This window comes from Hetaerina americana, unplaced genomic scaffold (genome assembly GCF_022747635.1).
Source record: "Hetaerina americana unplaced genomic scaffold, ioHetAmer1.1.p SCAF_2, whole genome shotgun sequence".
Classification (NCBI taxonomy): Eukaryota; Metazoa; Arthropoda; class Insecta; order Odonata; family Calopterygidae; genus Hetaerina; species Hetaerina americana.
The window spans coordinates 64,591,365-64,608,862 of record NW_027286763.1 but is presented as its reverse complement, the minus strand read 5'-3'; the positions used below and the strand labels follow the sequence as shown (position 1 = coordinate 64,608,862).

The window sequence follows — 17,498 nt, the reverse complement described above, 5'->3', positions numbered from 1 at the left end:
AAATACTGATGATGATGATGAAATCTATAACCGTTGATTTAGCATGTTTTTCCTTTTTTCTATCCTTTGAACGCTCGTCTTTTCCCTTACCCTTCCTACCTGGTGCTTGCAACCCCAGTCACAAACTTCTTCGTGGATCGCGGAGTATTTATGTAAATGTAGTAATTTTAGAATGCAGTGATATCAGGTTCATGTGTTTGTCTTTGCGGCATGCTTGTCCCAAGTTTTCATGCTACCGCAAAAACAATTTAGCTACCGTGATTAATGCCCATTACTCTACCAAACAAGAAAGGTTCATCAAAATCATAAGCCTCCCGAATGTACAAGGACAGTGTATTCACTGTACCAACGCTACTATAACCGCGTCCCGTTTAGATACTGCACGAAAAAAAAAAGAAATTTCCATTTCCCAAAAGACTGACCCCAACATCCCCACTCATCTTCACCACGACCTGTGAGAAATGAAGCGATAAATGTTATTCCGCAGCCCTCTTGCGTTTTGTTTCCCGACGCATCCATGCGACTCTACTCTTTTTAGCGAAGGGAGTAAAAATATGGTGCACTACTTTACATCGTAAAGGTGCCCGTGGTGAGTTGGTGAAGAGGTTATTAAGGCGAGGGTGACAGAGCTAGATGGAGCATCACAACCATGGGGTAAGGGCGGGGTGTCGGTAACAAAGGACGCTTCCATAAATAAGAGATGAGTACGTATTCGGGGTGAGGCTGAGGAGAAAATCCTAGTTTATTCTTCTTAAGGACTCTTGCTCCTTAACCCATCGACCAACCACTCTCTCTCCTCCTCCTCGCCCACAGTTTGTAACTTCTCCCTCCCTGCCCTCCGCACTCTGAATCCTTCGCGATAAAAAGAACTTAGGAACGGAAGAGGGAAGGGAATTCTTTTTATTTTAATTTGGACTGGTCGCTGCTGCTGCAGTGCCTCGCTTTCTGGAGAGCTCTCCTCCCGGATTTTGTCCAGCGAGGGGGTGAGGTGAGAGGGGGGGGATACGCCATGGGATGGGATGTTTGGGACGACGTTGCGGGGGAGTGGAGTGGGAGTGGCGACGGAGGATGCAAGGCGGGGAAAATATAGACCGATTCGAATGGGAGAACTCTTGAGATGAACAAATTGGTTTTAGGGAGGAGTTGGAGGAAGGGGAAGGGAGGTGTTTGTTGGTTCGGGCGGGCGAAGGCGAAGTGGGACGAGAGGAGGGAGGAATTCCTCAAGAAAGGAAGGGGAAGGAGAGTAGGTTGGAGGAGGGAGTAGGATAGGGGATGAGGACAAAGAAAGCGGTGGGGGCGGAGTGGACGGGAAGGAACGGAGGTGGGTACGTCACAGGGGTTTTTCTTTTTACCATCCCCCTCCCCATTCCTCCCTGCTCTCTCTCTCTCTCTATCTCTCTCTTACCCTTTGGCCCTCCCCCCAATGTAAGGCAGCGGGACGGGGAGCAGTTGCCGGGGTGGTGTGGGAGGAGTAGGAGGAGGCCAGAGGGCTCTCCGCAGGGAGCGGGGGAGTGAGTTGTTTACCGCAACCTAATTGGATCTTTCCACATGCTCCGGGAAAAGGGGTTGGTTGGTCGTCGGCTGCAAGGAAGGGCGTTGGTGGGGGGAGAGGTCGAGGGTGGACAAGGGTGTAGGGGGACGATCCCCGTGAGAAGGGAATTGAAGAGGGTGAGGGGGGGTACGTCGTGGAGGTGGGTGGAAGGAGGAGAGGAAAGAGCAGTCTTCCGTGGTGGCGGACTTGCCTGGGGGCAGGGGGAGAGGCGGGGTTTGCGGAATGTTTCAGGGTTGGCAAGGGTTTTGGGGTGGGTTCACGGTGGGAAGCGTGCGTGCCTTGTGCGTGATACGCGTGTATGTTTACACGAGCTCTTTCACGGAGTGTGGAAGGAGTGGAGGTGGTGGCAGGTATGGGAGGAGAACTACTTACACTAGAGGAACTAACGAGAGTGAAGAGAATCGAGAGAAGGAAAATGGAAGAAAACAGAAATGGCACTGATTGTGGGACGTTGGTGGAAGAAAGTGAAGATCGGAGAAGCCATGGAGAGCGTTTGAATGAGATTGGTAATGAGCGAGAAGAGGAAATTATAGGAGGAAAATGCCGGTGGCAGTCGAAAGTCCGTACGGCTGCTCACTGGCGGAATGTTTGAATGGTACATTTCCCCCGAATAAATGCCCTACTCATCACAGTGAATGTTAGTGAAAACATCAATCCGGACTAATTTGGCTTACGGATCCCCATGATATTTTTTCCCATTCGAAGCAATGGAGACATCCAATTGTGTGAAAGGTGATACTATATTCTCGAATGGTCAAAACTTAAGGAATTGAAGTTCATCGAGAGTAAAGCGTAGGATGAGCGGAATGAGGATTTTCACTTTTGCCTTCCTTTCTCCATCTACATCTACACAATATACTGCAAGTCGACGGGAGTTTCGTTCGCATTTCGCTGCCATAACATCTTTTTTATATTCTTCTGATCAACCTAGATGATGAGATTCACACAATCAAAGGAAAAATGAAGCTGTCCAGTGTTTAGCCGAAAAAAATTTCATATTTTTCCTACTGGAAAAGTGATTTGAAAGTATCGAGAATAAAACAAATTGGAACGCGTTTTTGTAGTATTTTAGAGTTCCTGATATTTAAAAAGCTTCCAATGCAATAACTGCCTTCTCTGACATCGGAAAAATTGCGTAGTTATTACAATAGCATTAATTTGAATCATTTTTTTAGTTTGTTTGCATTTGTGCCTGTGGCAAATTTCCAAATTTAATTAGTAGTCAGTGTATTAATGCCAATATATTCAACTGTGTACACACCTCCTCAAATATAAACATTACATTTCCAAATACCATTAACCTAAGTGGAATATTTTTGTTTTTTTTCGTAAACATAATAGTAGGAGTTCGATAAATTTCAAATAATCATGCAAAGTTTTACCTTGTAGATTAAATGCACATGAATACATACCATTCAGGCCGTATCCTTTTGGATTAGGCTAAGTTGCAAAGGGGTGAATTTAAATTATTTCATCACACTAGCACCTTTTTACCAATTCCTTCCATACGTACCCTACTTGGCATATCCACCTCCACATGACGGAACTAGATTTTCTCACTTCTTCCGTACTATCCTATTACAGGAGTATCAAATCCACATTTTTTCGTGATCTACTCATTCCCCACCCTTACTCTCTTTATTTTTATTAGTCCTCAAACACATCCAAGCCATTTCTACCACTTTTAGTCGATATATATACCAATCTTGGAATACGAAAGTTTTACTTTCATACGATTATGTGGGAAAGGGAAATTTTAGTGCACAGAGCCATTTTTGCTGCCTTAAACACGCATTCATTTTCTATATCCACACACTCCACATACCCAACAACCTTCCTCCCAGCATTGGCACATCTTTTAATGCCTGCCATATTTTGCAAAATTTCTATATAAACCTGCGAAATTATCACTCGTACATTTAATAAGCCATTTAAATTCAGCATGCAATCAAACGCGCTCATCAAACGCAACTACTTTCCTTTTGGACTAATTTACTCTAAATTTTATTTTCTTCAGTTCCTATTTTTGCATAACATGTAAGTAATAAGTTGCTTTTAATGTACGCAATTTGTTAACATTCATGGTCTTCGTACCTCGACATGAATTTGGAAACGCATACGTTAAATGAAAAAATACTACCTTGAACAAAAAGTTCCCGGAATAACCACCGTGTGGCGCTCCCATCGTTCCGATTTGAGTTCTGTTTTTTTTGTTAAATTGGTACATCTGTTGTTGATATTCCCTTTAAATCTTAGTGTCATAACTTGACATTTGCAAAAGTTACGTAGCCAAGAGTACATCTATCTCTGTGTGTGTTGGCGATTTTTTACAATTGCAGAAATGGATTTAAATTTGCAACAACGAACTTGTATTAAATTTTGCGTAAAAAACGGATTTAGTGGCGCCCGGACGTTGGAAATGTAAAAGTGTTTCGGCAACGATTCTCTAAAAAAAACGGTCGTTTACCAGTGGCACGAGCGGTTCAGAAGTGGTCGTGAGTCAATCGAAGATGATGAACGCAGTGGCAGACCATCGACATCGAAAGTCGGTGAAAAAATTGATAAAGTAAAAGAAATGTTGGTCAATAACCGCAAATTAACCATCAGAGAAATAGCGGAGGACTTGAACATTGCCTATGGATCCGCCCAAGACATTGTGGTTAATGATTTGGGTTTCCGTCGTGTAGCATGCCAAAAGACCTCAATTTCATGCAAAAAAGAGACCGTGTTGACGTCGCAAAAGACATGATTTGCGAGGCCCACATTCATCAAAAGGATCATTACTGGAGACGAGACGTGGGTTTATGAGTACGACACGCAATCCAGACATCAGGCAAGTGAATGGCGTTCACCAAATGAGCCGAGACCAAAAAAACCACGTCGTTTTCAGTCAAAAAAGAAGGCAATGCTGACGGTTTTCATGGATTACAACGGTGTAGTGCATCATGAATTTTTGCCAGAAGGCCAGACAGTAAACAAAGAGTATTATTTGGGCGTTATGAGACGTTTGCGTGAAGCAATTCGCCGAAAGAGACCAGAAATGTGGGCAGAAAACTCGTGGATTTTGCACCATGATAACGCACCGTCGCACAGTGCTATCATTATTCGTAATTTTTTGACGAAAAATGCAACAAATACCATCCAACAGCCACCGAATTCACCTGATTTGGCTCCCTGTGACTTCTTTCTGTTCAATCGAGTTAAAAAACCATTACGGCGAACGCGTTTTAGCAGCCGAGAGGAAGTAATGGAAAAATCGCAGGAAGCACTGATGGACATACCGAAAACCGACCGTAACTTTTGCAAATGTCAAGTTATGACACTAAGATTTAAAGGGAATATCAACAACAGATGTACCAATTTAACAAAAAAAACAGAACTCAAATCGGAACGATGGGAGCGCCACACGGTGGTTATTCCGGGAACTTTTTGATCAAGGTAGTATTTTCATAATGCACCCCTACTTATATTTTAAACTACTAAGAAGTGTTTGTAATTGCAGAAAAAAATGTGATGACTTAGCAAGATATTTCCTGCATATTCGCTGCGCGTTACCTTTCCGGGGGCCAAAGAATATACATAAAAGTGTCTGGAGAAGTTTCTCACAAAATCCCTACACATGACTTTCTATTTAATTTTACATGTCTCCTGTAAATGAGGCCAATTCAAGAAAAACGTAAGGCTATCATTTAAAAATGGGCTTAGGCGAAACCATAAAAAATAATTTCTGCACCGGACGCATAGAGTTGTTTGAGTCTCCTACCTTATTTCAGTCATGGGCCTTAGTTTTGGATTTTTAATGAGTTCATAGTTTTAATCTTATTCATTTTTTTACATGAGCCAAAAAAATTCGTAACTTTTCCGGCAGAGTCACGCGATAAAATCAGGCACAATTTACTTTCTAGATTTCAAAAAACATGGAAACAAAGTAATATCAAATGAAAGTTGTTACCCTTGTTTTCAAAAGTCTACAAAATTCTCTAATTTTTATATATTTTTTTATATTGGGGGAAAATAAATCGCTCTCAAGTAACTCATGTAGTCTTAATCTACTGACTACTTAGCCAAAACCAATTCACATTAATAGTATCGTACTGCGGTTTGACTTTCCTTTATGAAGCCTTTACCTTCTGAATGAAATATCCATGAGAATTAATGATCTTCTTATATCTTTCCAATATTCTATTTTAAACACAGTGCATACAAAATATATGAATTATATTTTTTCAGTATTTTCGCATAACACTGAGCGAAACCTTGACTGATTTTCTCACGATTTTGAGGTGCGCCAATAATATCGAGCCGAACTGTCAAAGGGAAGGGAATTGGATGGATGTGGTGGAGAAATAAGCACAAAATGAAGAGCTGAAGGTAACGATGTGCAGGGAATTGTAGAACGGCATAAATAAACCAGAGAAACGGTAAAGGGAAAGGGGATAAAAAGGAATTATCATTAATCACGGCTTCGGTTCAAATTGTCGCAGAGAGGCCTTGCAAACAAATACTGGACACAATAGACCTTCTTTCAAATCTGTTTCCAACCCTAACGTGCTACAAAAGAGCATTTCCAAAAGAGAAGGAGAACAAAGGCGCGAAAGACTGAACAGGATAATTAGTGAAAAGTAATGAATTGAGAAACTGGGTGTAAAGAGTCAACAAAATACAGCAAAGTTAGTTAATAAAGGCAGAGTTAATTAGTTTAGAAAGGAATGAGTTTTTGGGCAAAAAAGAGCACGCAGGTTAAGTAGGAGGAAGTCAGTATTACAATTATATGCGTAGGAATTCAGATTTTCTAAAAGAACTAAATAATTTGTAATGAGAATTAAATGTCTCTCCGATTTGAACCGTTTCATTTCTAGGTCAAACAGTACGATAGCACTCGATATGATTTTGCAAGTATTTGTTTAATGCATTGCACATATTCATCGGTCTTTCAAGTTTTCAGATTCTCAAAAATTATTGGTTGATGATATTTACCGTAAACAAACTCTTTAATCGATTTGTAAACAAAATTCCAAATTTTTAATAAAGCTAACAATTGCCCTTTCAAAAAGTAAATGGGCTTTCCCTTGTAAACATTAAAACGTGTATTTCCTTTATAAAAATAAACGGGCGGCATTAGTTTTTGTTTTTATTTAAAATACGTTGTCAACTGTTGAACATTTGAACTAAATTCTGCAATAAATATATTGGGAATAAAATTCATATATCCTTTTTACAGAAAGCTATAAAGAATGGCTTCAAATAGGTATATCTTCAAAAGGGTAACATGCTTTGCTTTCGTCTGAACAGAAAGCCTAAAGTTATTTTTTTTATTCCATTCAAATGCGAATTTCAAATCACATTCGTTTCATTAATGTAAAGATTTCCATTTCTTAGCCTTGCTCCCCTTCCCTGAAAACATATTTTTGACCCGTTATATATATATATATATATATATACATATTTATAGCACAGAAATTGTGACAAATTAAACCGAAAGATACTGAAAGTTGATGTGATTGCTAGCTTTATTTTGTAATTTAACTTCATGAAATGCCAAGTTGTTCGAAATTCGCCTACCCTAGGCCCACTCATGACATGAATGAATTATTTTTCTGAAATACATAGTAAAGTGGGTTCTTCATCCACAGTAGATAGCGTCTATATAGGTTGAAGCACTGCTATAAATGTCATTGAAATATCGTATGAGATTGACAATTGGAATTTTTTAAAGAATACTTAGCTTTGGAATTGGCGGGATTTTTTCGAAGAATTGCCTGTTTTTGACATATTTAACACCTGTAATAAGCATTTCGGAATAACAGGACTTTGATAACTTTGCTAATGTTTCGTTTTGTAGTCATCTCCTAACATGGTGATGAATATAATGGCTGGAAAAACATTTGTGTGAATCTGCACTGCGTTCACGATATTTTTTTCATTCTAGATGTAGAGAAAATACATTTAGGGAGAATACTCCTTCCACCTGTGAAACGTGGTATTGCTACCAAGGAATCACAATTCTTCATAAAGGGAACATCAGGAACGAAATGACTCTTCGTGCCACCTTCCGCAATGATATATTACAACTAATGACTGCGAAAATGTTGTGACATCGCACTGCATTGTAATTATTTTCCTTATCGTCCAGATCGCTAAAAACTCTCCCGAGTCCATTCGTTGTATTTGCCACACCATCATACTGAAACCTTCCATTCTCTTTATTTTGTTTCGGGATTCTTCCTTATTCCCCCTGGAAGGAACTCAATTAGTGTGCACGTCTCCTGCAGCCGCTGCCACCTTCGTGGACTCTCACGATAGTCCTGCCCTACTCTCTCCCTCACACACACACACACACACACACACTTTCTTCTCGTCGAAATTCTTATTTTTCATCTTCGAGAATGAAGGACATCTTCTTTTCAACCCTGCTTCCGCGAGCATTGCGGGCAACGTCTTGCGTTGTTTCTTTGTCCCTCCTCTCCCGAAATTCTCGTACAATTTCAAGTCGATTCACTTGTCATTTTTTCTACGAAATAACTTTCTGCCCCTTTGTTATCCGCACCCTTATATTTTATAGAATATTAGACCACATTTTTATTTCTAGATAAAGGAAATTAAAGTTGGTAAGACGTTGTTTGAAATCGCCGATTTTCTGTTTGGATTTCTTAGTTAATATTGTGAAAATACCAATTGTATGTTCTTTATTATGAATTATGTTCTTTATTTTTCTTGCTATACAAAATTGAAGTTTCGATTGTAAAATCAATTCCCCGCTTGTCATTCTTAGGGGATAAGCTCTTCGCCAGTGCGTGTCTGTCTGTTAAAAGGTGCTGCCATATTTCGATTTTACCAACAGTTCTTTATTCCAAACGCGAAAATTAATTATTTCACCTTCTTTCCCCTTCCATCACTATGAAGTTATCGTACCAAAGTCCATCTTGACTGCAAATTAGCTGTGTCATTTTGCAGAATCGCAAGAATATTTAAGTAGTGAGTTATAACTTTCATGTGCCCGCCAGAGTGAACGTCAATCCAGAAAGCAATCGTATATTTTGTTTATAGTATTTCCCTTTTATCTGATTAACGTGTTCCATGAAGCAGGAAGCACATTTCTTCATATGAAAGCTATTCCTGGTCGTTCGTTATCTTTTTATATTTATTTTTTTTCAAAATTTTTGAAACATTCAGACAGATATCATTAGGCCGATAAGGGAGGCTCCGGGAGCACTAGAGTTGCTTACCACTCGATATGATGCTCCGAATATTCTACAAAGACTGCAGCATATCGTGGTGTTTAGTAAGCATCACACGGGTCTATTTATCTCCTCATTTTCATTTCTTTTCGTGACGAATATTTGTCCTCATTATTCCATTTATAGCCCAAATTCATTTTATTGCCGATTTCTTGTCCCGCATAACTTTCGGCGAGAAAAAATTTCTCGCCCTATCTCACAACATATGCTCCTAACCAACCATACACAGAGAGAACTTTGCATTAGAGATAATTTTGAACAGCAGATCGTAAAAAAATTTGTCCATGATTACTTAGGTCAATCTTAGGCTTCGTCCCGCCGAAAATATACAATAAAGACTCGAACTCTATTCCCTCCCACTTAGAATTTTCCCTAGCATGGTTTCTTGCTATCCTTAACCTTGAAAACCAAGACGACGTTTTAAGCGCGGCGGCTGATTGCATTGAAACGCATCTACTCGTATTTAGGTACTTCCGTAGCAAAACACCGCGAGTTTAGGTCCGGAATATTGAGCTGATGATAAAGCAACATGGCCCCAGAGCGAGATAATATTAATGGATAGTCGAAATTGAGGAGTAGAAATGTGTTTATAGCTTCAGAGGCAATGGGTGTAATAAGAGGGAGTGCTGCTGTGTCGTAACGGTAGCAATATTGCTCAAGAGCAGTTATTTTTTATTTTATTTTCCATTCAAATTGGTTGAAGGAGGTAATAAAGGACTGATTTCCCACGGACAGAAAGTTCCGCAAAGTCTATGTTCAAGACAGGTGATTCGGAAGATGATAACATTAATGGCTTTTGTTGCAGAAATCCAATGCATTCACATTCGCATCACACGAGTAGATAACATTAGCGGTAAACGAGAAGGTCACAAGACGAACGAAAACTTCATTTTAAAATTCATTCAAATGATTATTTTACTTTAATTAATAAAATCAGCGTTCAATAAAGGCAAAATATAATAAAAATAACAGCGTGGTTGTACTTATAAATATAATAAATATATGGTTAAAGACAGTAAGGTTATAATCCATTGGCTGAAGTTCCGAAGCACTGACTTGATAAATAAAATTTCTATAGAATTAATTAAGATATCCACTAAATAAAATAATGGGAAAACACTTATTTTATTTTTGCTCACGGAATGTCTGCAAATCTGCGACGGAAAATGGTAATTCTTTATTTAATATGTCTGTTTGGGTGCATTAATTTCTACAAGATAACTTTAATTAGGCGAATCAATTGTTAACCGAGGAATAAATCATATCCGCGGATTATTCATCAATTGATAAAATTACGTTGAGTAGGAAATCACTGCAAAGAAAGAAGAGGGTAGGGAGAAAGGAATTTTTCGGAAAACTGCTGCAAACCAATACTAGGATTTCTTACCTGAGACCATGATGATGAGGAAACGAGAGTTATAAAATGTAATTGATCTCAGGGCTATGATTAACATTCACTGATGGGCTCAAGGGCACTTAAGATTTTTTTTCCTAATATTAGTAAGCATTCGTTTTTGAGTTCTCTACGGTATATTTTCAACTTCCCTCCAACTATTAGGTTCCGGTCGCATTACCAAGTACGCGGAGATATTTGTTTCATATATTATAGCTCCCATTCATCTGTAAAGAAATCTACGAGGATCATTTAAGTTGATATAATTATTTTCAGAAAAACTTGAGAGCGTATCCAACTTTAATATTCATCATCAACTTGAATTTACATTCAAAAAATTTCATCAATAGTTTTTCTTGAAAGAGACGACTTAAGTGCACTGCTCTCCAATGTGCAGGTGAAATGATTCCGTTCGAATCCACTTAACCCACTGCATCTTTATGGTACTCCATCCGTACTTCTTATCTTAGTTTCCAGTCCTGAGAAAGGAAAAAGTCGCCCCTATTTCCAAGAGTTTCGCAAGGAGAGAAGAACCTCTGTTCTTAGAGAAGAACCCGATAGCTATCGAGTGCACTCGGGAAGGCCTGGCTGCGTTTTATATCCTGATAACGGTAGAGCAAAAGAAAACCCTTTCAGCAGGACACTTCCTTTTTATCTTTAAGCTCTCGACCTGATATTCTCCACTAACTCCTAATAATTGGAATCATTTTTTTCTATCTTGATGTATTTAGCAAAGCGCAGATTATTGTGGTAAAAGTAGAACAAAAGCGGTCCTTAATAAGACGAGAAAGTTCTTTTATATTTGTGGGTGGAAATTTTGTCGTGACATTAACCCACTGCGGCAGAAACTTTTAAAAAATATATTCATGAAATTGTGCTAAAACTCCAAAAAAATTAAATACCCCCATCAACGCAGGCGCACACATTTTTTTGATAGACTGGCGAAAAGCGTCAATTCTTTAAAAAAAATTAAAATATCATTCACGGCTCATAGGATCTGCAAATTTATTCAAAATATCCACCTGTTAAAGCTCATTTTAGGGGCTAATTGTCGTACAGAATTAATTACTTCGAAAAATGTAATGTCCTTACCGGTACCCTCATAAGAGTCTGCTAATTGATAGGGCTCTGATGAAGATGTAGTGACGCAATCGCATTACTGCCATAATCGGTATTGTGGATTTGGATTTACAGAATCCAAAAACAGAATTTTGATGCGGATTACTTAGAAGCACTTTATCACTGTGGAAAGCACTTTAGCACTATAACAGTAGCCTTAGCAAGTGTGTCCTGTCTATAACGAGCAAACGGTTTTCGCCTTTCGCTATTTTCTTATTTAAAAAACAATAGCTTAAAGTTCTAGTATAAGACCCATAAATATGTCTTGCAAAAGCCAGAAGTGACTGATTATTTATGGTGTAACATTTGCAGCTCTGGTAAATTGTAAAATAGGCCCTTCTATTATTTTCCCCGGATATTTAAGTATCAATTGTGAGATAGAGTCTAAATGAGTACCGTACGTAATCAACATAACGAAATGATACCATTATTAACTAGCAAAGCAATCTGAGAGTGATGAACTGCGTTGTTTGAAAGCACAGAACGAATAAAATTATGGCTGAAAAGTTTCAATTTATGCGCTACTTAAAATTAGTCCCATCTGCTTAGTCAAAATATGCCTGCAGTCGCCAAGACCATTCATTTTGCACTCCTGCTGCGTACGTGGGGCAGGAGGTCAGACAGATGTCACTCAGGCGGCGTGGCCCCCTCCCCGCCGGAGAGGAGTGCATTGCACCTAACTGTATAACTTCCCTAACTTCACACACTCAGATTCGTCCCCAGTCGAGGGTGAGAATGTCAAGCCCCAACCCGGAGCTTGATTTTCTCTCCTCCATCTTCTGGCTCGTATGTGCACACAGGGACATATAAATACATATTGTTAATTTCTGTTTTAATTCGAATCTCGTCACACGCCATTACTTCACCGCCGCCCCTCTTTCTCTCGCCGTTCCGCAGGTGCTGTGGGAGGAGACGGTGGAGACGATGGGGACGACAAGGAGAAGGAGGAGGAGGCCGAGAGGGAGCGACAGGAGGCCATCCGAGAAGCCGAGGAGCGGAGGAAGGAGAAGCACAGGAAGATGGAGGAGGAGCGAGAGAAGATGAGGCAAGAGATCAGAGATAAGGTGCGTTTGTTTTGGAGGGCATTGCGGAATCGGACGGTCAAGGACGGCGTCCGCCCATCCGCAAACGGCTTAGGGAAGCCGGGGTGGGCTGCTGGGGTTGGAGGCGAGGGATGCTATCATCTTAACGGGTCTGACCTGGAGATTCCGGGCTTTAGCTACTCATTGCTAAATCTCTGAGTGAAACAACATTTTGATAAAAAAAAAGTCAGCGACTTGCATCCCCCCACCAATCCTTGGGCCGGGAAGAATCAACGGATTCACTCACCCCATTTGAATGTTAAAACCAGTCAGCGGGATTGATTAACAGCACGGCTACGTTTCCATGTGAAGGTGGCTAACCTGGATGGGGATATGGGAAAGAAGTTCATTCCTCACCGTAGCAATTGCATGTATGAAAACCCTTTCCATCTTTCATCTTCCCAGCTTAGCTCTCCCTCTCTCTCTCGATCATTTTCAAAAGCGTCCGGAACGGTCCTAGGGTGTGAGGGAGAGTTTTGAGTTTTGATAATGGATCGAAGGCGAGAAGCTTTAAATGATAAGTTTATCTGATCCCTTTTTATGAACATTTCTGTGGTATTTGTGTTATTAAGCATTATCTACTATGGGATTCTTTATTTTTTTTATTCAATGATAAATCCAACAACAGCCTCTACAATGAATATTTAAACAATAAATAACAACAACATCAAAAACACCCCTGTAGAACAATCCCAGCCTATGGAGCAATCAAACCCTGCACATGTGGATAAGCAAATGCTGATTACATTAGCCCAACTGTTATCATCACTCAAAGGTTGATGTGCCTAGCTCATCATTGGCCATATAATTTTTTAGTAGGATGATATTCAACATCAATAGAAGTGCATTTTTGCGCAGATGAAATGATTTTATGATTTTGAGATTTGGGAAAGTTTTGGAAAGGAATACCATAAATACCTTTTGAAGACTGAGTAGTAATTACATCAAATTCAAGAGGTATTTTCTCAATACTACTGTCCCCCAAAACTATCTTTTATTTAATTGTTCTTTGCTCTCACAAAATTATGTACTCTCTTGTAAAGGAGGATGTTGGTTTTCTTTCCCTTAAGCTACTGCACCGTATTTTGGCATAAAGGGCAAAGCATATTTCATAAAATATTTTCAATTTCTCTTCCACATAAATTTAGCCAAGTAGCACTTATTGATCATTTAACAATACAATGATAATGTGAATTTAATGTGTCATATTGATAAAAACATTGAACAAAGTTCATAACCACGACTACAAGTATATGGCATCTGCAAGAAAGCATTCATTAGCCATTAGGATGTATGCAACCCAATTCAACAGAATCTTCACCTTGCAGATGCATAGCCCATGTTTCCATAGCCCAATTTGAGTCATCTTTTAGGGAAAAAAGGGCCTTGTTGTGCACCATAAAATGCATCACAAACTGTGATTCTTTGTTATGAATTTTGAAGTTAATTTACATCTTTGCTCTGTCTGTAGGAAATCCTAAATAAGGGATCTTAGGTTCATTAAAAATTGTATTTCAATTCCATGATAACATCATGATGTCTAAAATCATAATGAGCAATCTAAAATGAAAATTAATACCCATGCATATGTGCTCAGCGCAGTTTAATGCATCAGAACAAAGCATTTTTCAGGTGGGTAAAAGTTCATTGAAGCAAAAACCAAATGGTTTTCACCCAGTCTCTGGTGATAAAAGTCATTTTATCTCTAAATTACTTCAATTGTCAGCAATTATGTTCTTGGCCAAAATAAGGCAAATAATTGGCTCTAAATGTTTCTATTCAGCATCAGTATCTTCAGGGTCGATGGCTTCACAGCCAGCCTCCCCTACCACACTTCTCACTTTCAGGACTGCTACATTCAATAGAACCAGTAATTTTTCAATTAAATTATTTAACATTTTATATAAAAATCTCTCTAAAAGTGTAAAACTCAAAAAACTTAACAAGATTTACATACATTGCATTATGTTTGAAATATCTTCAATTTTCCCAGGTTCCATTCAGTCAACCTGGTATATTCCATTAAATGATATAAATTAATAATATGTCTTCAGGTGTGTTAATGTGTTAGTATCACATGTTTGAAACCGATTCATTTTCTATTTTAACTTTGAAGGAACTGTTTGGTCTTTATTAATTAAAACTGTTCATTAGCAAGATATAATGCTTCTGGAATGCCAGACATCATCAATAAATAGTTAACCTGATATTGGACATAATTAGTAATTGTTCTCATGCAGTCATATGCATTAAGGCTAGAATTTTGCATGTAATCATTTTTCATGAGGCAAGAATCAAAGGAATTAACATAATTTACATGCTTGAAATCACAAGAAAGAGAGGAGGAAGGAGAGAATTTGAGACACCTAGATTCGACTGGAAAATCAGAAGAATGTCAAGGTCTTCATGACAACCAATATGGCGGATGCTGCTTCATACTCAATCGGGGTCAAATTGACTCTAGTAGGGAGTCCAGCGAATCGAACGACGCGACTCCCTAACGGAGTCAGATTGACTCCTTTTGGGGCACTCATCATTGGTTCGGGCTATATTGTAAAGAACTTGAAGAAGAGAACATGATCATGCAGATAAGAACTTATGGTTCCTGTAAAATAAAGTAACTTTTTTTCTTCACACTCTCCTTATAGAGTTCACGTCAACAGCTCCTTCAAATATCAGTTTGTGGCAGCCTCCTTCTGAAAGCATATGTAATGAATTTAGTAGCTCTTAATATTTTTTATGTGTTAACTTGTGGCCTTAGTACTTTGTGGGAATTCCATTATCATTTTTAATATACCCTCATGAAATTCCCTTAAATGTACTCCTTTTACACTTCACCAAATGATAATCATATAGACATAACACATTTACATATCTCACTATACTTATCTAACCGGTTACCACCCCATGATAATAGTAAATGACCCTTGATATATTATCCTAGCATAAAGCAGAAATTGCAATGGTCAGGAAATTATCATGTTATAATAATTTAAACTTTATGTTTAAAATTCCTTCTGAAATGTCATCATTTGTTCTGGTTTCCTTTGATAACTAATTGCTTATTCAAATTTTAAAATACTCCTTATGTTTGACATTTGATTTCATAGTAAAACAAATACGTCAAATACTAATAGAATTTCAACTGAAGTTATTCCTTAACTCCCAATCAATTGTAATATTTGTGAGAGTAAACTAATTTGTACATCCTAGTAATGTTCTCTAGACTAATGGAAAACTATTTATTCAATGAAAATGTGATTATATCTATCCAGTTAAGGCATACAAAATAGTTATTGGGGCTAAATATGGTTTATGATTCTTATGTGAATTATTAAATTTTAAAACAGATGTGCGCAATTAATGCTCAAAAAACTTTCAGCGGTTGATTTTCTTGAGGACTCAGAAGTTTAATCTGTCACCAATGACTCACTAGATCTACAGTTCATGTTTTTTGTGCATGTGTTCATTCAAAATCACAGCATTTATGAGTAAATTATGTAAAACAATAACTATCAATGCACATGCAATTAAGGATAGATAAGAAATAAGGCATAAATAATTATTTAATACAACGCTAACCAGCATTTACTCTGAGAAGACATGAACCACGTTGTTCAGCATTTTGCCCAACTGCTACACCACATAAACTCATTTTATTGTGCTTCTTAAAGTGGCTCGATAAAAAAATCATTGATGTGTGCACAGCCTCAGTCTAGAGAGGAATATTTTTCATTAAAGCTCAGATATATGTTATTTATACTAATATATGTATAATAATAATGTAAATAGTTTCAAAAAAATTCTGTATGACTCATAGAAGATATCTTCATAACCAATGCCATATGTGATTTCATTATTTGTATTACTATGTCATTAATTGTATTTGAATTAGAGGAACTTTGTCATTAATAGCATAAACGAATAAAGAAAAAAATAATAATAAATGACCAGCACCAACCTTCATAATACAGTAATACAAGTAATTTCCAATGCAACTGATTGTAATTTGAAGGTGTTTCCTTCTTGCAATGAAAATGATTCTAGCTGAAGGAAATAATACAAATAATGTGCATTGTGTGTTCTCAATGTTGAAAAAAGAAGATATTAACCATGGAATTGAATTTGTAAATTTGTATAGTATACATTTCAATCAATGCAAAAAAAAACAGAAAATGGAATTTAATGTGAACATTATGCTTATTTATTGTGTTAAACCCAGGAGAGGTTAATTCAAAATGAAATGTTAGTCAAAATAACTGTACTTTATTTTAAGATAACTGGAAATTATAACTTAAAATCTGTAGCTCGAAAAATCAAGACTTCTTTACAAAAATGTCACTCTCAAATTTAATTCTTAATTATTGTTCAGTTTTCTTTTCAAAGTTTTCAGTAACTAATGAAGTAACTTTGAAGAAAATATTTTATAAAATATTTATTTGTCATTAAATTTGATTTCACATTTCCAAGTAAACATTATATTTATGATTATTTTTTCTCATCCAGTCCTAAATGAAAAAACCTCTTTTCCTATTGTGTGGATATTATGATATTATAGAATTAAGAGAGGAAACCAATGTGCAGCATGGAGTGTTTCCAAGTCTTTAAGAACTTCTTAATTGAGCTATTTTTTGTTATCCTGAAAATTTAATACCAGGTATGAATTGGCAATACAAAAGTCGGCAATTCTTCCAAATTTTCAGTTGCTGTCTGAAAGATACAAGCAGCTCTAAATGAGCAAAGTTTATCGCATATATATGAAAAATTTAATGTTATCATAAATTGGAAAATTATGATGACCTAGGGCTAGAATATTGAAAAAAATTGATAGGCTTCAGTAACCATATTTTGGCTTGAAGCCTACTAATTTTTTATTGCCTGGTAACAGAAATTTAGTTATTATTCTGTTTCTATTCAATGTGGCCTTGTGACAAATAATCTCTCATCAAGCATATTTATGTTACTGCTGTTAACATTTCATGTACATACAGGCACATTTTAAAATTGGATTTATTCCATAAATTCAAATACAAGAATAAGTATTTAAAAATGTAGATATTCTATTTTTACTTACTTGGCTTAGGAAATATGAAACATTTTATGGTATCTGAGAA

General features: G+C 37.5%; 1 protein-coding gene across 4 annotated transcripts in view; it reads left to right on the top strand.

Annotated features, from left to right (window-relative positions):
* cpx (synaptic transmission protein complexin) overlaps positions 1 to 17,498 on the top strand; it is a 283,368-nt gene that overhangs the window by 247,804 nt on the left and 18,066 nt on the right. For all 4 annotated transcript variants that reach the window (XM_071585035.1, XM_071585037.1, XM_071585033.1 and 1 more), the window contains one exon: positions 12,200 to 12,366. In XM_071585035.1, the coding sequence (XP_071441136.1) occupies positions 12,200 to 12,366 (167 nt within the window). The remainder of the gene's footprint in view (positions 1 to 12,199; positions 12,367 to 17,498) is intronic.